At 54.1% G+C, this 21,046-nt stretch overlaps 1 protein-coding gene and 1 pseudogene across 6 annotated transcripts in view; one reads left to right on the top strand and one right to left on the bottom strand.

Moving 5' to 3' along the window:
* The window catches only part of LHPP (phospholysine phosphohistidine inorganic pyrophosphate phosphatase), a 144,387-nt gene that overhangs the window by 75,880 nt on the left and 47,461 nt on the right, over positions 1-21,046 (bottom strand). For 4 of the 5 annotated variants that reach the window (XM_082407373.1, XM_082407374.1, XM_082407375.1 and 1 more), the window contains exon 6: positions 13,148-13,239. The exons of the other annotated variant lie outside the window; for it this stretch is intronic. In XM_082407373.1, the coding sequence (XP_082263499.1) occupies positions 13,148-13,239 (92 nt within the window). The remainder of the gene's footprint in view (positions 1-13,147; positions 13,240-21,046) is intronic. 5 annotated transcript variants of the gene reach the window in all.
* LOC309604787 (mRNA-decapping enzyme 1B pseudogene) lies at positions 14,183-15,752 on the top strand (annotated as a pseudogene). Its single transcript has one exon. The product of its transcript is annotated as an mRNA-decapping enzyme 1B pseudogene (transcript).

Genomic DNA, 21,046 nt, shown 5'->3' with positions numbered 1-21,046 from the left:
CAGCTTCTGACGAGCCAGTGCTGCCCCCTCCCTGCCACCGGCTCTCTCTGCAATCTCACATACAGGAGACTCCAAAAACTGAAAGAAAGCGCGACAGGGCTGAGGTGGAGGAAGAAATCCAGGCAGCTCCAGCGCCTGAGCTCCCAGCACCGGGGCAAAGACGGTGATGCCAGTCTCCCGAGGGGCATCCGCTCCCGAAACTCGGGGCCACGCAGCCTGCCCCACCCCCCTCCGGCTCAGCACGCCCTGGGGCCTGGAGGGCAATCCTGCCGCAGCAAGGGGCTCTGCTCCAGCCGCCCAGCACCTCCGGGCTCCTGCCCGTCCCCACACTCTGTCGCTCAGAGCCTGCCGTCCTGTGACCACACGAGGTAGGACATCAACCGGGGCAGACGCCGTCCCTGCTGAGCAGGCGAGCCCCAGAGTGCCACCCCCGCCCCACGTCCCCCTTCCCCCTGCACTCTGCACCTCACGGAGTCCTCCTTGGGCACCCCAAGTCCCCAGGACACACACTCCGTGCCCAATGCTGGGCTGGGGACCCTCCCGGCCACTCGGTGCCCGCCGCACAGTGCGGAGCACACGAAGGTGCCTGCGAAGCTGAGCGCCTCCTGGGTGCCCTCTGGGTGGCAGGAGCAGACGGCCTGGCAAGGGTGGGCTGCGTCTCCGCGCATGCGGGTGGGGGGTGGGAGCAGCTGCCCCTCCTCCCCTCTCAGTAAGCCAACCGCGCCCTATTTAAAGAAAGGCCAACTTTGCTAATCCAGCATCTATCCTCTCGGAGTGGCTGGCCCCATGACAAGCCATGCTCTGCCCGGCTGCCACAAGGTTGTGAACAGCAAGAAAAATCTCACGTGGTTGCACCTGCATGTTTCCCTCCCCCCATCCAAGTACGTAAACTTGTGAGCTCTGCCCACCATTCCGCCACAAAAGGGGAGCACATTTGGGAGAATGGGTTGGAAATCTGAGGACGTGGGCGTGAATTTTCAAAGCGGTGTCCTGAACGCCCCGGTTCATGACACCCTGTGATTCTACCCAGGCGCGCGGGCCTGGCCAAGCCCGCCCCCAGGAATGCCCGGGCATCTGGAGGGTCAGGCCAGCAGCCTCAGATGTGGCTCTGCACACATGTGGTTTCACAGACCTACCTACCTCCTGCACCTGTATATTCCTTCAGCTCCTCCTGCACCGAAGGTGCTGAGGATACTTCCCCCAAATCTCCATTTTACAGATGAGAAAACTGAGGCTCAGCTGGTAGGTGGCAGAGCCAGGATTTGAGCCTGAGGCTCTCTGTCTTCGGAGCACATGATCGCCACAGGAGCACCAGCCCAGGTGATACTCTTCTTACACCACGTAGCTAGGCTTTCATGGGGGCAAAGGGACAACCTTGACAGACATGCTGGCAACTGCCCTGGAACACCCTTACCCTGGGCACAGTGGGCGGCTGCTTCCACCCTTCTCACTCCCATGCAGGTGAGGCAACCTGGGCGAGTCAGCATCTTCCCCGGAAAACAGAAGACTTTCCCTGCCTACCCGGGAGCCTGGGTGAGAACCACAGACGTGAAAATGGTCTGGGAAGCTGAAAGGCCTCTCCCGATGGGGAAGACCGTTGTTACTCAGCTTAACAGACCAGAGTGTCCACCACATGCGAGGCACTGGCGGGGTCCGGGGAGACAACGAAATTGGCAAAAACCCAGTCCTTTCACTCAAGGAACACGGAGGGTGAGAGGAGGGAGACAGATGAGCCAGCAAGGTCTGGGGTCTTCCGCCCTTGTGGAAGGCAGCCCGGCGCCCTGGCATGGGAGGGAGCGGTGAGAGGGATGGCAGGCCAGCAGGGCCAGAGACTGGCCATATACAGGGGGACTGAGCAATCAGGAAAACAGAGAGAATAATGGAAGCAGCCTTCTCCCCGTTGGCGGACAAATGTGCAAAGGCACAAGGCAGGGATGAGCCCTGTGGTGCTGGACCAGAATCAGAGGTATCGGTGTGAACCCATGGTTTTCTATGGGTACCAATAGGAACGGAGACACAAGGGGATGGACGTGTGAATTACACATGCACACACATGCATGTTTCCCACCTCTGTCCACAGAGAGGCTCTGAGAGAAGAGACATCCAGAGGCAAGAGAACATCTAGCGCCCTGGTCTTTTATTCTAAATATCACTTTCCACTCAAAGGAACGGGGTCTCCTTGGAGAAATGGCTGACTCCAGGGCTGATGCAGAGACAGAACACGATGAGCCTGAAACATCTTTTGTGCCAGAAAGTAAGGAAGGGCTGGAGAATCGGTTGGCGGGGGGGGGGGGGGGGGGTCAGAAGTACACAGATCCAGCTTCAAGAGGCTGCCACTGGCCACACCAGGGACCATCTGAGCATCAAAATCGATTATGGTTTTAACAGATTATAACCCACTGGAATAAACAGGAATCCATGAGTCTGCACTGGTATAAATGAGTAAGCGGGGAGAAGAAAACATTCTTCCCTACAGTGGAACATCAATAACAAATGAAGAACAAATGATGGAATTACTTGGTAACCATCATAGAAATAATTAACTCAAGAAGCAGCAACAGACATTAAAACTAGTGGATGAAAGTACGATGAGGAATGGGATTTTTACTCAAAGTATCTCCCCACGAGCAGTTATTAATTACAAAGGGAAGAAAACCCATAACTTTATGTAACTCTATGGCAGCCTCCATCTTAATCAAACCACGTTAACATCATTGTCATTTGGGGCAAACTGACACCACAAGCCTCCTAATATGATGCACGCGGCATCACTTCTGTGATATTCTGGCCTCAAATGCATAACCTGGGTCATTTCACAAAGAAGCATCAGACGAAATGACTGTCCTGAAATCTTCAAAATGGTGGGATTTCCCTGGTGGTCCAGTGGTTAAGACTCTGCGTTTCCACCGCAGGGGGCGCGGGTTCGATCCCTGGTCGGGGAACTAGGATAGGATCCCGCATGCTGTGCAGCGAGGCCACACACACAAAAAAAGCAACACGGTCAACATCATGATAGTCGAGGCAAGGCCTTAGTGCCCCAGATCAGAGTCTAGAGAAAGGACCATGGAGCTGCTTGCCCCCGGACTGGATCTCCCTGTCTATAGAGGAGTTGTTAGTGGAATAACCGGTGAGACCTGGACCTGCGTCTGGCTCTGGGAGAAGGATATACATGGAATCTGTCTTTTTTGGAAGTCTCAAAAAGGGTTTGGAAATAAGAAGAATGTGGGAACTCAAGGGAGTGCCAGATAATTCCGCCGGAGGTGAGGTGTGTTTGGGGTACAACAGAAACGGCGCTGGAGTGGGAACCCACACAGACCCCAGACTGCCACAGGATCCCCTTGACCTTGAGACAGCCCCTCTGCCACTCTCAGCTGCCCATACAGAGCCAGGGGTCCCCTAAGGCCCTTCCAGCTAGGAAGACCCTGGGAATTCCATCATCAGAGAAGACCTTAAAGACAGCAGGATTCAGGCCAGCCAAGGACGGGGGTGTGGGGACGGACGGGAGGGGAGCCTGGAGGGGCTGGGAGGCCCGGTCTCCCCGGCGCCCACAGGGATGCTAGGAGGCCCCTGGCCAGGAACACTGGAAGTTCTCAGCGCCCCCCTCCCCTGGGCAGGTGCCCGGGGAGCTGGAAAAGGAAAAAGACCCTGGAGAGGATGGTGGGGGGTGGCTCCACCTGCCTCGGGCCTGGGATCCCGCTGCCAGGAGGGTCTTGCCGCAGCTGCAGGAAACCCCCAGGCCCAGCACCTCCGTGTTCTCCATGAGGGGTGGCAGGGGAGGGGTGAGGGCCCAGGGTGGAGGGCGTGGGCTGAGGAGGCCTGGCTCCCGTGTGTGCAGGGGGCCTGGGTGTGAGTGTGCGTGAGTGTGCAGGTGTGAGCGGATGTGCATCCCGGCCCTGGCTTCGAGGCGCCCTCTAGCGGCCCCAGCTGAAAGCGGCGTGAGGAAGAAGGGAAAATGAGCGCTGACCCTGAAGGATCTGGAAAGAGGAAGCAAAGCCAGGGGCGGAGACGATGCACAGGAGTGGGGACAGGAGGAAGGACACAGAGGGGAGAGTCTGGAGGAGAAAACAAGCCCTGGCGCGCTCCCCTGGGATCCTCCTCAGGGCACAGCGCGTCTTGGAGGCCGACCCCCTGCCCAACCCTCTCAGGTCTTCACCAGGCCCCTCCCTCCCCGGGTCAAAGGACCCTCCCAGATGACGAGGGGCAGGTGGGCTTGGACTGGACACATCCGGGCGGGCCTGGGCCTGCAGCAAGGGGAGCCTTGAGTCCGCCTTCTGAGCCCCTCTGTCCAGCGAGGGCTGACTCAGGCCCCTCTACCCGGACACACCCTCACCCACCACCCCCAGCCTGGGGCCTGCCGTCTGTGAGTCCAGACACGACGGCCCTGGACGCCCATCCCGTGCTGGGGCGGCTGGGATCCCGCCCTTGGGCGGCCACCCTTCCGCAAGTCCAAGTGCGTACGTGGTGTGTGTGTGTGTGTGTGTGTGTGTGTGTAAGCCAGGGCATGGGACCTGAGCGTGTCGGGGTGACCCTGTGGGGAGGAGGTCACAGACGGCTGCATATGCGTGGTGGCCCAGAGAAGGCGCTGATTTCAGTCGCAGGGACCGGAGTCCTCACCCTGATCCCGTCCGGATGAAACACCTTGGAGGGTGTCCTGGCACCATGGAGGGAGGCGGGAGGAGCCGGAGCAACCGCTCACAGGCCAGGGATGGGACTGCACTACGAGGACGCCTGTGTCCAGAGACTCAGGGTCCTGCGTGTGAGCGGGGAGCCCGGCTGGGCCTCGGGGGTCAGGGCAGAGCTGTGCGCGGGCTCAGGGGCCTCAGGGTACTTGGGTTGGTTTCTGTTCTTAAACGAACAGTGTTGTACTTTCAGGTGGTCTTTCTTTTTAAGAATTCCCCAAATTCACAAACCTAAGGGGGTGTGGGTGGCACAAGCGTACTTTAAAAAATAACTGTTGTTCTGATAAGAGTGCTATACTTTCATCATACAATGTTTAGAAGACACCCGATGATGCAAAGATACAACCAAATCCTGCGTAACAAGCAGCTGTCTTTCCTTCCCATCTCTGCTACTCATGCACCTATACACCTGCATCTATACTTGTGGTTTTAACCGCTGGGCTCCAGCTCTGATGCTAACAGCCCAGGACCCAGAGGGGGAAGTCAGGCTTGAACGGCAGGCCCAGCTGGAATAACCGAGTACAAGTGCCCCTGCCCTGCCTGGGCCGCAGTTTCCGCAACTGCAAGTAGGAGGTGGCGACACTGACATTTCAGGGTCTGTCAGTGGGGAAATGGGACCAGAGGTACAGAAACGACCTGGCGCCCACAAGTGCCCATTAAATGTCAGCAGACTCCGAATGGGTGTGAGGCTTTATTTAGCCCTGGCCTCTGGCCACTGCAGTGCCGTCTTCGGCCTCCCCAGCCGGAGGTCTGCCAGCCTCCCCGGGTCATCTCTAGTGATGAGGACTCACCCCTCTCCAGGCAACCCGTTCTATTTCGGGACAGCTCTGACGCACCTTCATGGGCAGCTTCCTCTGAGGTTAAATGAGGTTCCTTCCAGCACCTTCCAGTACCCCTTCCCCCACCCCACCCCCACACAGGAGGCGAGGGGAGGGCTCAGGGTTAGCTGGCTTTAACCACAAAGCCAGCAAACACGTGACTTCTGGGGCTGCCACCTGTCACCTCCCGCAGCCAGGCCCTTGGGTGTGGTCACATGACCGACTTCGGGGCCAGAGCAGCTCATCCTCACGAGGCCCCTTTCCTCGAGCGGGGCTGAGTGCAGAGTGTCGTGCGAGAGAGCAAGGACAGGAGGGACCTCCTCGGTCCTGAAAGCCCCACGGCGGCCACTCTTGGTTGGTGAGACCCAGCACGGGCTCGGAGCTCCTGCGAGACTGGGCTAACTGGGGGCAGCAGGGTGTGAGAGTGCTCAGGACACAGGCCCTGGAGTCAGGCAGAGCTGCGTTCGAATCCTGACTCCCACACTGGTGGGCTGTGTGGCCTCGGGCGAGTTACTCTACCTCTCTGGGCTTCCATTTCCACACGTATAAAGTGGAGTGAGAAGAGGGGCAGCCTCCAGGGCGGTTGTGAGCTTTAGATGAGCTGAAGCAAGATGCATGTGAGCACCTGCCACAGGCTCTGGCATGTGAGACACCCTCTGGGAGGCACTGCCCTGTTCTCACGTCCTCCTCGCCAGCTTGTGGCGAGGCCGGCCACAAGAAGGCCGGCCTCCTTCTCGGGGTGTCACACGGTTGAGGAGCAAGTGCGAGCGGCAGGTCCAGAGCACGCACCTCCCGAGGTTTGTTGAGGGGCTCCTGAAACGTACTAGCTGGGCTCAGGGGGACTAGAGAACCTGCTGGGCCTTCATCCCCGTCCGCCTCCTGAGCCGTCCAGGACCCCCCGAGTTACCTGCAGGTTCCCAGGAAGCAAGTTCCTCGGGCTAGGAGGCTGCCGACGGGGTCCTAACTGGGCCCCCCACCAGGCCTCGTGGCCTCACTCTGCAGCCACCTCCTGGCCTCCGCCTGGGACGCCCCCCTCAGCCTGGAGCCCCCCGCCTCAGCCGGCTGGTCTCTCCAAGGAGGGCGAGGAGCCCAGCAGGGCTGTATACAGTTTGAAAACCTTTCCCCTCTTGCCCTGGGCACGAAGCAGCCTTGGTCAGGGACCAAGAAGGATAATGAGAGTCAGGTACCAGAAAGTGCTACTAGTTCTGTCCCCCAGCGACCAGCCAATCAGAGGGCAGGGAAACCAAACCAGTGCAGAGGAAGTGGACTCAACCCAGGAAAGCGGTGGGTGGGAGGGGACGGGGAGACGGGCGGGTCTGGCCCTGCCAATCCCACCCTGACCCGCCACTGACCCCACCACCGGTGCCCACCTCTGCCTGCCCAATGCCCTCCCACCCCAGGCCCCTGGGGGTCCCTCCTCAGTCTCCCACAGGGCCCAGGGTCTAGGCAGACTGAACCGCTGGGGGCTGACATTGCCCCCCCCAAAGCCTTAGGATGCAGGGGATTTGGGAAGGATGGCTAAAGGGTTCAGAATGATGGAGTGGTGTCGACCCAGCTGTGGTGACGGCTGCACAGCTCCGTGAACATTTGAAAAACGACTGAATTGTACGACATACGAGTTATTTCTCAATAAAGCAGTTACCAAAAAAAACACAAAAGGCGGCATATGGGCTCAAATTTGGGTGTGCCCCCCTTCACTATGTGACCCCCGGTGAGCTGAGGGACCTCTCAAAGCCCAGGGGTGCCTCCCACAACCTCCATCCCCCTGCAAGACCGAGGCTGCCTGCTGGGCTGACCGGCTGGCCCACCAACGTTCCACAGTCGATTTCGCCGAAGATTGGCTCCCGGAGCCCTCCCCCAACTGGCAGCCAGGACTGGAGTCCGAGGGACCCAGGGGGGAGCCCCCAAGCCCAGCATTAAGCCGTTCTCCCCAGCTGGGCGGGCTGCAGCCAGGCCGTAGCTGGTCGTCTCCTGTTCCTGTGCTCGGCCTGCAGCCCCAGCTGAAGCTACGTGGAGCCTCCTCCCCAGCTGGGAGCGTCTTCCAGAAGCCGGAGGCTCGGGAGTGTTCATCTACGAGGGCAGGCGGTCCCTCCCGGTGCACACGTGGCAAGGCTCCTTGGCGGGACACAGGGACGGAGGGCTACCACCCACGACCCCAGCCTGCAATAGCCTCACGGTGACAACTGTGACTGCTGAAAAATTAACACCCAGGATCACTCACTTCCCTCAAATACCACCTGGCACTAGAAGAAAAACCCATTTCCTTCCGAAGGGAAACCAGAGTCTCCTCTTAAGGAAGCTCTTTGAAGTCACTGGCTGCAAAGTGACGAGAGACGGGGTCAAGGGCCACGCTTTGGCGGCAGCTGTGTCAGGAGTGCAGCCCCGTCGGGCCCTGGGTGGTTCCACCCCAGCGTCTGGTTCCACCATCACATTCTCTGTACCCCGCCTCCTTCAGCCTTGTGCAGAGTGCGTGGAATCTCAGATCCGCCAGCCCCGCTGCCGGGTGGAAAGCGACCACGGGCACCCCAGCCCCAGCTGAGCTTCGGTGCGGGTGGAGCGCCAGCCCCAGCCCAGGGACACCTGGCATCCAGGCCCAGGAAACTCTCCCTCGTGAGTCCAAGACGGCAAACTGCTTGTCAAGAACGTTCTGGACTCATAAAACATCTCCCACCCGTGAGTAAATAACAAGAGAATACCCAAAGCAGGCTCCAGGTAGCCGGATTATTTACACAGCGCGACCAGCGTGGGCCTTGGGCAGTGACGCCTGCCACCGTGCTTGGGAACCAGACGCCAGCCGTGCTTTGCAGCGTGGGACGGAGCACAGGGCGACGGGGGAAGCGTTCAGGGTGTCCCCGCTCCGCTTCGGCATGTCTCCAGGAGGAGGGTCAGGTGGGGATACAAGGAGGCGTGAAGGGACAGTGAGATGTCCTGACAGCTTCCTCCTCCACTGGGGACAGGCAGGGCATCTGGCTCCTGAGAAGAACGTCCCTCACCTGAATTTGCCAGATGGGGGTACACAGGGCCTGGCCCCAGCCCCCACGGAAGATGAGGCCTGTCCTTAGGAGAGAAGGAGGGGGGCTATGGTGCCTGGGGGTGGGGACAGCAGTCCTCCCGGACGCGCCCCCCCATTAGTCAGACACCGAGACCTGCCTGTGCCCTGCAGTGAGCGTGGGACCGTGACTCCTGCAGCTCCTCAGAAGCTCACCCCCAAGGGCTGGATGGTCCCGGTAGGAAACCGGGGGCAGGAGCACCCACCTGGGGTAAGAGCCAGGCTCCAGCCCGGCCTCTGCCTACCCTCGCTGGGCGGCCCTGGGCAAGGCTTCAGCCATCTCAACGGGAAAGGCCTCTGGCGGTGGGGGACCCAGCACCCTCTGGGTATCCGGGACTCCCCGGGACCACGAGGATGTGCCAGCGATGGTCACAGGGCCCTGTGGAGTCGGGACGGCGTCTTGAGGAGACTGGAGGAACAGCAGCCTCCTGGCCTCAGGCTGGAAGGTTCTGCCAGCAGGCCCAGTGCGTCAGACATGCCAGGAAGGGGCAGGTGGGGAAAACGCCCGAAAGGCTTTTACCTGCCAGCCAGGTGAGGGCCACACCCTGGCTGGGCTGGACGTTCAAGTGGAGCAGGTATGAAAAGAAAGCCTTGTACGGCTCTGTCTACAGCTTGGCTGCCGGGCTGGGCGGGGGTGTGTCTGCAAGCTGTCTGCCCCGGGAGCCGCTCTGGCTCCAAACACTGGGGTTGCTGGAAGGGATCCAGCCCCCTTCCTGTAAGGGGCCTGAGCCTCCCGCTGGTCCTGGGGGGCAGGCCCTGTGAAGCCCTCCTTCCAAAGCTCAGGGGCCGCTGTGACCTCTCCCCACTCTGAGACTTCACACTTTTCTCTTTGGGCCATTTTCTGATAAAAGTAGAAAGAAGCGGGCTTCCCTGGTGGCGCAGTGGTTAAGAATCCGCCTGCCAACGCAGGGGACACGGGTTCGAGCCCTGGTCCGGGAAGATCCCACATGCCGCGGAGCAACTAAGCCCGTGTGCCACAACTACTGAGTCTGCGCTCTAGAGCCCGCGAGCCACAACTACTGAGCCTGCGCGCCTAGAGCCCGTGCTCTGCAACAAGAGAAGCCACCGCAATGAGCAGCCTGCGCACCGTAACCAAGAGTAGCCCCCGCTCGCCACAACTAGAGAAAGCCCGCGCGCAGCAAAGAAGACCCAACGCAGACAAAAATAAATAAACAAAATAAATTTAAAAAAAAAAAGTAGAAAGAAGCGAGGGGAATGAAGACATGGAAGGTCACAGGGAGATCTCACGGCCATGGGAAAGTCCAAGTCCCACACCCCCAGCAATGCCGTGGCCCCAGACAACCTCACGTGTGTGTGTGTGTGTGTGTGTGTGTGTGTGTGTGTGCGCGCGCGCGCACAACTAGAAGACGCTGGCCTGAGGGGCACCTGCAGCGGGGCTGTCCAGAGGCCCTGTGCGGCCCCCTCCAGCCTCCCTCCCTTTCCAGCGCCAGGACGGGCAGGACACCCGGGTTTCACTTGGCTCAGCCTCCCCATCCGACCCTTGGCCTCAAGCCAGTGGAGAAGCCACGTGGCCAGGTATGAGCACCAAGCTCCCTCACCGCACGGCTCTCGGCCACCTGTGCCTGGTGACAAGGCCATCCTCCACCCGCCTCACTCCCCCAATTCAGTCAAGGCTGGACCAAGGCCACCAACAGGGGACACGGTGCACAGGGCTGATGCCCTGCTGACCCATCCAGTGGCCCTTGGCTCCTGTGAGGCCACTCAGGGCCACTCAGAGGGAGGCCCAGCACAGTAAAGACGCAGACCCTGCCCCTGCCCGGCTCACGTCTGGTGCAGACATGGGCCCCAATGACCTTCAAACCTAGTGTCGCCGGCTCACAGAGGTGGCCAGAGGGGTGGAGAGCTCCAGGGGCAGGCAGGGCGGCCCCAGAGGGAGGAGCTGGGTGCTGCCCCGGTGACGCTGGCCGAGTCACCAGGGCGCCAAAGTGCCAAGGCTGCTCACTGGCCCCAAGCCGGCTACACGTCTACAGAGAGCACCATGCAAGGTGCCATGGAGGTCTTGTGCACCGAGAGTGCCATCTGCAGGGAGAAGGGGGCGGTGCAGGGGCCCCGCTGTCCACCAGAAATGCACTAAGCGCCAATGGATGCGAGCCGTGGAGACAAGCTAGGACTTTCTAGTGGCCACATTAACAAAAATAAGAATAAGCAGGTGAAATGAACACAAGGCATCAGGATTACAACATGCAATCAGTGTAAGATATTATGAATGAGTTTGTCACATTCTTTTTCTCCCACTTAGTCTGAACTCTTGTGTACGTGCACTTTTAACACGTCTCAATTTAGACCAGCCACATTTCAAGTGCTCCCCAGCCATCTGCGGCTCGTGGCTTCTGCATTAGACAGTGAGGCTCTAGAGATCGGCCAGGGGCAGAGAGGTCCTCTGCCTGCTTTGACGGCACGGAGCCCAGCCTCCTGTCCCGCCATGCGGCCTCCCCCTCGGGTGGCTCCATCACCACCTAACCTGCACTGAGGCTCTTCTCCCTCCGCCCTGCCTGCTAACAAAGGCAGATTTACAACCTCACAACAAACAAATCAAAAGGTCTGAAACCTTAAATACCTCCAAGAAAAGACACGCTAAGCCCCAGCCTCTCCACGCAGAGCCAGGTGGGGCTGCACCGGGAAGCAACAGACATCACCAACAGCACCGGCACCACCTCCCCGTTGCTGATGGCTCCCTGCGCACCACGCGCTAAACAGTACTTACCTATAGCATTTCCTCAGGAATTTAAAATTATGAAGAACGGTCATGGGGAGATGCCACAAAACATTGTTCAAGAAAAGGGCAGGTTGCGAAATAATATAATACCGTTTTTATAAAGAGAAAAAACCAAAATATTATCCATGTATTACCTACACAGAGAAGGCCGTCTGGAATGATCTGGCCAACTGTTGATGGGGTTTGTCCCTCTGGGAGACGGGGTGATGGGGGACTCAGAAAAGTGCCAACCCCGGAGGTGTAAGGTAGGACACAGCCGCCTGCACGCCCACCTGCCCATTCGAGGGCTTCCCGACTGGGTGTGCGGACCTTCCTCAGTGACCCAGCGACCTAGTGGCACGCTTGGGGCCTGGGGCAGGGGCAGTACCTTCTCAGTGTATAGGGGCATGGCTTAGGCTGGGCCAGAAAGACCCCAACTGTGGCTACATTTAATCGAGACAGACATGTTTTTCTCCCTAAGAAACCAGAAGCAGCAGCCCGGTGCAAAAAACTACATGGCTCTCGCTCTTCACCTCCTTCTGAGCCTCAGCTCCGTGCTCTCAGTGAGGAGGTGCCACTCCTGCGCTCATGGGTCAAAGGTGCTCACCGAGCTGGGCTGGCTACTGATGGGGCGGCACCAGGGGCGGGCGGCACCGCGCAGCAGGGCATCAACCAAAGGGCGCCAAGTCCCACTGTTCAGCAGCTTCGGGGGAAGCGGGCACTGGGGACCTCGGGTTTCCAAGCTGGCCTCTGGGGGAGAATGCAGATGAGGTTTCCAGTGGGGTCCCCCTCACTCCCTTAGGCCGGAGAGAGCCGAGGAAGCCCAGGAAGCCCTCATTTGAGGACCTGGGGAAGAAAGGAGGTGTGCTGGGGGCTTCAAGGTGGCCTCTGGCACCCTGGGAGGTCCAAGAGGGGGCTGGAAGGGACTTTCTGGCCCTGGACCTTAGGGGTACTGAGACTTCCTCACTCACCTTGTGTCCACCTACGTGACCCAAACCCAAAGGCCGCGTGTGTCTCTCACACAGGAACGGGCCTCGGAGTGAGGGTCAGGCCCTCTAATCTATTCCTCTGATCCCGTCTAAGCAGACCACCCAGGACTGATGTAATCCATCCCTCCCCCAACATCCAAATACCCCAGGGTAACCATGTTTTAACTAAGTCTCTCCAGCATACACAAAATGGTACTTTCTCTGAATGGCCACAATCAAAACCATCTAGAATGAGCCAAGACAACACTGTGATGTCTGAGATACTCTAAAAGGCTAAGCAAGCCAGGCCCAGACACCGCAGGGCACATCCACGCGCCCCCGACAGGTGCCCGTCAGCAACCTGCCCGAGGCTAGGCTGACTTCTGACCCAGCAAAGAAAACACTCTGGAGACAGAGGTTCAACTCCAAAGTGTCCCTGACTCACCCCTGACCACGGACCTGTCATCTCTAGGTGAGAGATGGATATGGTGGAGGAAAAGGAAGGAGAAGGTGACCAGAGGAGCTGGGCGCCCAGGAGCCGTCCCCTCCAAGCACAGTGAGACATCAGCCACGCTGAGGAGAGGAGTGCGGCCCAAGTTCAACCCGGCTCTCTGTGGGCAGCGGGCTCAACGGCTGGCCAGAGCCTTCCATTTGCTGTCTCCACACTACACCCTATTCAAATCTCAGTTTTGAAACTCAGACCCTTTTTATCTACCACTCTCTGCTATAAGAAGGCATCCAGGCCCGTCCTTAGGGGACAGTTACAAAAAAGTCATCGGATGCCCACCTACTGCTCTTCCATTTGGGAAAAAGTAACCCCCTTTATTTTGGAGAAGAAAACAAACGAAAACCTGGTCACCCCAGGAATCCACAAGGCAGGCAGGCAGATGGCGGGCAGGCTGGCGCGGGGCACTCACCTGAACTTCCCGGTCCGCACCTGCAGCGCTCTCATCCCACACCGCTGGGCACCGCTGACGTCACCCACGATGTCGTCTCCGATCATGATGGCCTGTCGTGCAGTGAGTGAAAGGCACTCAGAAGTGATGTCAAGACAGTTTTCCTCCTGTGCTCCCTCATCTTTTTTGACATAATAAACCTCTTGACTTGATGCTTAAAACCACCACCATACAAAGTAAACGAGGTAATATCGTCATCATATTGATTAAAAGTCAACGCACTTGAATATATCTCCCACTGCCCAGCATGGGCTGCGGCTCTGAATGATGCATATTTGGGCAATTTAAAATCAATCAGCGGGGGCTTCCCTGGTGGCGCAGTGGTTGAGAATCTGCCTGCCAATGCAGGGGACACGGGTTCGAGCCCTGGTCTGGGAAGATCCCACATGCTGCGGAGCAGCTGGGCCCGTGAGCCACAATTACTGAGCCTGCGCGTCTGGAGCCTGTGCTCTGCAACAAGAGAGGCCGCGATAATGAGAGGCCCGCGCACCGCGATGAAGAGTGGCCCCCACTTGCCGCAACTAGAGAAAGTCCTCACACAGAAACGAAGACCCAACACAGCCATAAATAAATAAATAAATAAATAAATAAATAAATAAAAATTAAAATAGTTTGGTTTAAATTAAAAAAAAAAAAAAAATCAGCGGGTATCAAAGTGATATAGTGCCACAAGGGCACACGAGGAGGCCGACGCTATCTCACCTCTAGTCGAACACAGGCTGAATTTTACCTTCAGCTAAATACTCTGTAACCAGGTTATTTTGCCAACCATTGGTTCTGTGAAAACTAAGTAAATTTCTGGCAAATCTTTGTAGCCCAAGTTTAGGTTTTGCTTTCCATGCTGAATTGACTACCTATAAAAAGCAACAACAAAAAAAAAACAGAAAGAAAAAAGAGCAAACAAAAATACACACTCTAACACACACACACACACACACACACACACACGAGATGCTCACAGCCTGGATATCATTTCAAAAAGCAGCCCCTGGCGGGCCGGCGGGAAGATGGCGGCGGCGGCGGCGGCGGGCTACCCAGCTGGGAAGGGGCGCGACATTAGCCTGGCGGCCCTGCGGCGCCACGACCCCTACATCAGCCGCATCGTGGACGTGGCCAGCCAGGTGGCCCTGTACACCTTTGGCCACCGGGCCAACGAGTGGGAAAAGACTGATGTGGAAGGAACCTTATTTGTTTACACAAGGTCTGCTTCTCCGAAACACGGCTTCACCATCATGAACAGGCTGAGCATGGAGAATAGGACAGAGCCCATCACGAAAGACCTGGATTTCCGCTCCAGGACCCCTTCCTTCTCTACAGAAATGCCAGATGTGAGTCTGAACGCGTGTTTGAGACTGTGTGTGACTGTTGTGTTTAGTGTCAGTGACTGTAGGGGCCAGCACGGGTGGCCTGGGAGACACGCCTCGGCGCGGGATAGCTTCTTCCTCGGGAGAGTTTACACGGAAACTGTGTGAATGTGATGGCGTGAGCATTTAAACCTCGTCCTCTGCAGCTGGACCGCTTTGTGCTGTGAGCCTGAGCGGGGCTTGGGGGAGGCGAGTCCTTGGCCAGGAGACCGCAGAGGGTGCCTCGGTGGTGCTGCAGGACCTAGACTAGCCATTCAGCTCGTGTGTCGCTTCGGCTGAGCATCCGATGAGATGCTTGAGGGAGAGGGCCTGTCTTCCAGAAGCACCATCTTTTGAATACGTAGTAAATGAAAACCAAAGTCCAAAGAGTTTTGGTCCTTAAGAATTTCATAACACTTGGTAAAGTTGAAGTTCTGTTAGGTAACTAAATGGTCCTTGTCAGGTTTGAAATGAGGTAGCAGTCGCCTGCCCAGAATTCTGTCCCCATTTCACTCTTGCATCCCATCTGACCACTCGTGCTGACTGCTGGGCGGCCCACAGAAAAGCGGATGAGAGCGTTAGGAACGGCAGGAGCATCTCCACACAGAACACAAGCGCACACTACAGCTGCTTAAACGTGTGTGCACGTGCTCCGTGCTGGCTTTCCAAAAGACCTCGCAGTTAAGAAATGGTTACCGTACATTTTCCACCCCATTCTTTGAGCTCAAGATACAAGAATTTGCCTTCTGTGTACTACTCAGTGTTATCTTAACAATGTAATACAAGTAATATATAATGTTTCAACCCCATTGAATTGTTCTGAAGTAAATATAGCATCATTTTAATGCTATATTTACTTATATTCACATGTAACTAAGTTGTCGTGATAGGTGGTCATCCTATTTAGAAAATACAGTTAAACTTTTACAAGAAAAAAATTATAAGAAAGCTATTAAAACTATATAACATGACTTTCTAATGGCAGGTCCTATGAAATGAAAAATTTAGTAATACAGAGAAATATTTTGTTTACTATTCCTATTTCTTTGCCGGAAGGTGTAGTTTAATCAATTGTAGCTTGTAGTTGTTTGAATTTTTTTGTGTGCTTGTTATGTCAGGTTATATTTTTTTTTTTGAGATTATTAGAGTCTATGTCAGATTAATATGTAATCAAATCCTAATAAACAAAATAACTACAAAATTAAATATAAAATGAATGAATATTAGTGGCTTATTAAAAAAAAAAAAAAAAAAAAAGCAGCCCCTCCCACTTGAAGCAACTAGAAAACCAGACAAACCAAATGCAATAACAGTTTTCAAGACACTGGGCATCAGGCAATGAAGGAGGATTCCTGAGACATAGGAAACAAATGACATGGATCCTACAAATGCCCCAGCTTACTGCCTTCAGAGTTTCCAGACTGTGAGCAAAGGGAGGAGGAACTAGGTAGAGCCCAGACTCCCTGAATTGAGGAGACAGACCTAAGAGCTGGGAGGCTAAGGCAGGGTATCCCGAGAAAAGAGAGCTACCCAGAGAAATGCGGAGATCTACAGACGGTCCCCCTGAATGATGCAGTGTTGGGTAGACTGCTAATGAGCACAGGCAAGTGAGGAAACCACCCAAGGCCAGGGAAAGAATCACACCAAAAATTAAAACAGTGCCGGGACCTCACACAGGGTTGGGTTTAGTGTCTGTTCCCACCAGCCAGACTGGAAAATCTCATAATTCACAGGGCACTGGGTAGCATTCTCAGAAGCTTCTTGCCTCAGCAGTGAGGAATAATTAGCCCTAGACTAAACCCTGCTCTGGTGCTGCCTCCCAAACCTTCAAAGCAAGATCCGGAAGGATCAAATTGTTTCCAAGTGATTTAACGGCATCCCAGAACAAAGCACAAAAATATTTATCGGCATATAAAAATATCTAGCACTCACAAAAGGTAAAATGCACAATGTCTGGCATCCAATTAAAAAAAATAATCAGACATGCAAAGATGACAAATATCACACACAGTGAAGAGGAAAATCAACCAAAACAGACCTGGAACTGACACAGATGTGAGAATTAGCAGGCAAGGGCATTAAATCAGTTACTGTAACTGTATTCCACATGTTCCCAAAGTTAAGTAGAGAGACATGGAAGGTGAAAGAAAAGATCCAAATCAAGCTTCTAGAGATGAAAACTACAATGTCTGGACTGGAAAAAAAAAAAAAAAAAAACACTGGATGAGATTAAATCCAGATTAGACAATGCAGAAAAAAGATTTATGAACTTGAAGACACAGCAATAGCAACTATCCAAAATGAAACACAGGGAGAAAAAATAATTTTTAAAAGATGAACAGAGAAACGGTGAGCTATGACAAAACTTCAAACAGCCTGGTGTAACTGGAGTCCCTGGAAGCAAGATGAGAGAGGGGGAGACAGAAACAATGTTTGAAGAAATAATGGCTGAAAAATTTCCAAATTCAACAGAAATGATAAATCCACAGCTCCGAGATCCCAATCAATACCAAGCACAACAAACATGAAGAAAACTATATCAAGGCACAACATAATCAAATTGCTCAAAGTCAGTGACAAGGAGAAAATCTTAAAAACAACTGGAGGAAAAAAAAAAGACATGTACAGAGAGAAACAAAGATAAGACATCAGATTTCTTGTTGAAAACATGCAAATGAGAAAACAGTGGAACACCACCTTTGTGGAGCACCATCTTTAAAGTACTGAAAAGGGGGGAAATGCTTACCTAGGATTCTATATGCAGCAAAATTATCTTTCAGAGCAAAGGTGAAATAAAGACATTTCCAGATATCTGAAGCTAAAAGACTTCATCACCAACAGATCCACACACAAGAAATGTAAAAGGAAGTTCTTTAGGCAAAAGGAAAATGGTACTTAAATAGAAATACGGATCTACACAAAATGGAATGGACAGCACCAGAAAGGGTACCCGTGGGCACAGGGTGACCTTTCTGCCCGCTTCCCTCTGTTCTTCTACTGGCCAACTCCTAACAGTCTTTCTGGACTCAGCTCAGGTGACCACCACCTTTCAACCCCCGGCTGGGTTTGGGGGCTCCCCAAAACATTCTGTGATTACCCCCTTGCATTGCACACATCTCCTGTGTTATAATGGTCCCTTCATTTATCTCTCTCCTCCAAAAATGTGTGAGTTCCTTGAGGGCAGGCTCTGTGCTGATCCTGGAGCTCAGCTGATGACCAACATGAGTTTGTTGAGTGAATCAGTGCTCTGAAATAAGGCATGGCTGTGCATGTCTGGAGATGCTTAGGAGGTCGAGCCAATAGAACTGCTCAGTGGTTACCAACCAAAAGAGCGGGGGCGGGTGGCATAGTCTGCATCCGTGTTGCCGAAACTTTAGCCACCAGTGGGTGCCCATTCGACATATCAACCTGTATTAATATTACTGTTTAAATTGATTCATAATCTTTACATAAGTAAATGTGCTCTTTTTAAGAAAAAAGGAGCAGCCTCCCTGACTCAACTGCCACACTGATTAAAAGCTTCCAAATATTTTCAGGAAACGATCCTGCTAGCGGAAGAAAAGTCTAATGCCTCAGACACCAAATGCATTCCAGATATGCTCCCGAGTCCGATCAGAAATGTCCTTGGTGGGAGGTCAGACAGGCCTGACAAACCGGGCTCCCGTAGCAGGGTGAGCGTCCTGATGTTGACGGGATAGAAGCTTTGAAACTGACAGTTTTTCCACAACTTTCCTCTGGAATTCAGATGCTAGGTAGGGCTAACCAATGAATAAATACATAAACTGAAACCAAGAAAACTAAAAATGGTGACCGTGGACTTCCCGGGTAGCACAGTGGTTAAGAATCTGCCTGCCAATGCAGGGGACACGGGTTCGATCCCTGGTCCGGGAATATCCCACATGCCACAGAGCAACTAAGCCTGTGTGCCACAACTAGTGAGCCTGTGCTCTACTGCCCGCATGCCCCAACTACTGAAGCCCACACGCCTAGAGCCCGTGCTCCACAACAAGAGAAGCCACCGCAATAAGAAGCCCACGCGCAGCAACGAAGACCCCATGCAGCCAAAAATGAATGAATGAATGAATTTTTTTTTAAAAAAGTGATGACCGTAAAGCATTTGCAAACCAGGGGACTCTTACACATTGATTTGGGCTCTGCCTGTGAGGAGAGGAGTCCAGATGGAATTTGCCTTCCAGCTCGGAGTGGGAGGGGTGGGGGGCAGTGAATCCAGAGGCAGGCCCTATGCGACCAGCAGAATGGACAGACTGAGCTCAAGTCGCAGACGGGGCCAGAGCAACTGGGCCTGAATCCCAGCTCTGCTATTTGCTAGCTCTGTGATCTTGTGATCCACTTCAGTCTGTAAAATGGGTACAATTGGTGTGGTGTTTAAACAAAATCACGTAAGTTAAGCATCAAGGACAGTGCCTGGACGTAATAAGTTATCTATATATGTTTAAAAGGAAAAAATATTAGGAAATGTTCTGTTGAGGAAACTCCTAATCTAACCCTATTGGAGACAGTCCACAGTCTTTACGATGGGGCTCCAGTGCCTCAGCTCCTTTATACCAGGTCCTCTATAGGCCAGGCAGTGGGGACACAGTGAGTCAGAAACACAGTCTCCACCCTTGTGAAGCTCCCAGTGGAAGGCAGAAGACGGATGTTCATGAGGTAACTTCACAAACACAGAGCCAGGACCTGTGATAAAGCACAGGGAGGAAAAGTGCAGGAGGCTGTCAGGCCTAACCTTGTGGGGCTGGTGGTAGTCAGGGAAGCCTTCCTGGAGGAGGTGAGGTTTTGAGCTTGGATCTGAAGAGCAAGAGGGGTCAACCAGGTTAGGGGGTATAGGGGAAGGGGTGAGAGACTTCCCCGAAGAAGACACCACATGTGTGCTAATCTTCTACCAGGGCAGGCTACACAATGAATTCCCAAAAGCACAGCCATTAAGCCTGAAGCACATGTCCTCGGAAACATCTCCCAAACAGGACTTCAAACAACGAGGAATCATGAGGAGCTTGTAGACAAGGACAAAGACTGAGCTGGTGCGGCCCCAGATGCCAGGGAGGTAGTTTCAGGTAAACACGAGGCTTTTCTAACAATCAGCATGGGCTGCCTCAGAAGTACCAGGCCCCTGTCACTTAATCATATTCCAGCAGAGGCCAGAGAGGCCTCCGTCAGAGAAGCTACTGGGGGACACTGGCCCCCGGGGGAGCTTGAGCAGGTGGCTGATGACCACCAGGGCTGAGAATTCTGCCAACTGCTGGGAGCCACCACCCCTGAGAGACATACGAGGTACCTGAAATAAACTGCACTTCGTCCCAGTGAATATTCTAAACTTCATACTTCTCACTAATTTCCTCTGGTCTTTCCTCCACCTAAACCCATGTTTCCCAATGTGTGTTATGCATACTGGTGATATGCTATTTGATTTTAGGTAGAACAGGACATACATTTTTTTTTTTAACATCTTTATCGGAGTATAATTACTTTACAATGTTGTGTTAGTTTCTGCTGCATAACCAAGTGAATCAGCTATATATATACATATATCCCCATATCCCCTCCCTCTTGCATCTCCCTCCCACCCTCCCTATCCCTCCCGTCTAGGTGGTCACAAAGCACCCAGCTGATCTCCCCGTGCGATATAGCTGCTTCTCACTAGCTATCTATTTTACATTTGGTAGTGTATATAAGGACATACATTTTTAATGTAATCGTTTGTATTTATTTTTAGAGTAATCTATTTATGGTGAGTGATTCTGGTCTTCCATTTATAGTAGGGATCGAAAGCTCCTTTTAAAACACATTTAAGTTTATAAAATGAATCAATTTAAAGAAACATTAAGTAAATAATAGTGCCAGGGGCAAGTACCCAGATATGGTAAACTTGGAATTTTTTTTCCTAGAATGAGTGATGCTGCGGAAAACACTGCCAAATCCAAATGGGTTTAATTTTCGTGTCTACAAGCTCCCATGCAGCTGTGTGGAAATCATCAATCACCCAAGAAGAAAGAGCCAGTGGCGACGCATGTTCCTTGAAGTGGGACCCGCCATGAGACCGCTGCACACACACGTGAGTCTAAGGGTATCTGCAAAGCCAGGGTCACCTGGGCAACCACACAGCTCACCTGGGAGGAGAGAGCTGGGGCAGGTGGGCACCTGGCTTAGGCAGCCGGGCCGGCCACAAGCCCCAGTATGAGATTCTACTTTGCCCTTCTCAAAGAGTTGTCCTGACACTGTGAGGTCAGCCTCTAAACATCCACAGCATTTCCAGCTTAGGACCCTGTCCATTGCTGCCAGGGGTTCCGGGGGCCACCTTGCTAGAAGGTTCCTTGGAAATGAAACGGTCTTCCTATTATTAAATGTCATGCCTGGCATCTTCCATGCTCTGGGGAAAATAAAATTTTGTGCATGCACACTTGTGCATGAAGCAGAAATTCCTCCCCCCTCTCAGAACAGAGACTCCTGGGTCTGCCTGGGCGAGGACATTTTTTGGTGTGGCCCATGGAAGTGGAACCAG

Source organism: Balaenoptera borealis, assembly GCF_965194805.1.
Source record: "Balaenoptera borealis genome assembly, chromosome: 10".
Taxonomy (NCBI): Eukaryota; Metazoa; Chordata; class Mammalia; order Artiodactyla; family Balaenopteridae; genus Balaenoptera; species Balaenoptera borealis.
Note: the sequence above shows the minus strand (reverse complement) of the source record. Positions and strands in the feature narration are given on the sequence as shown.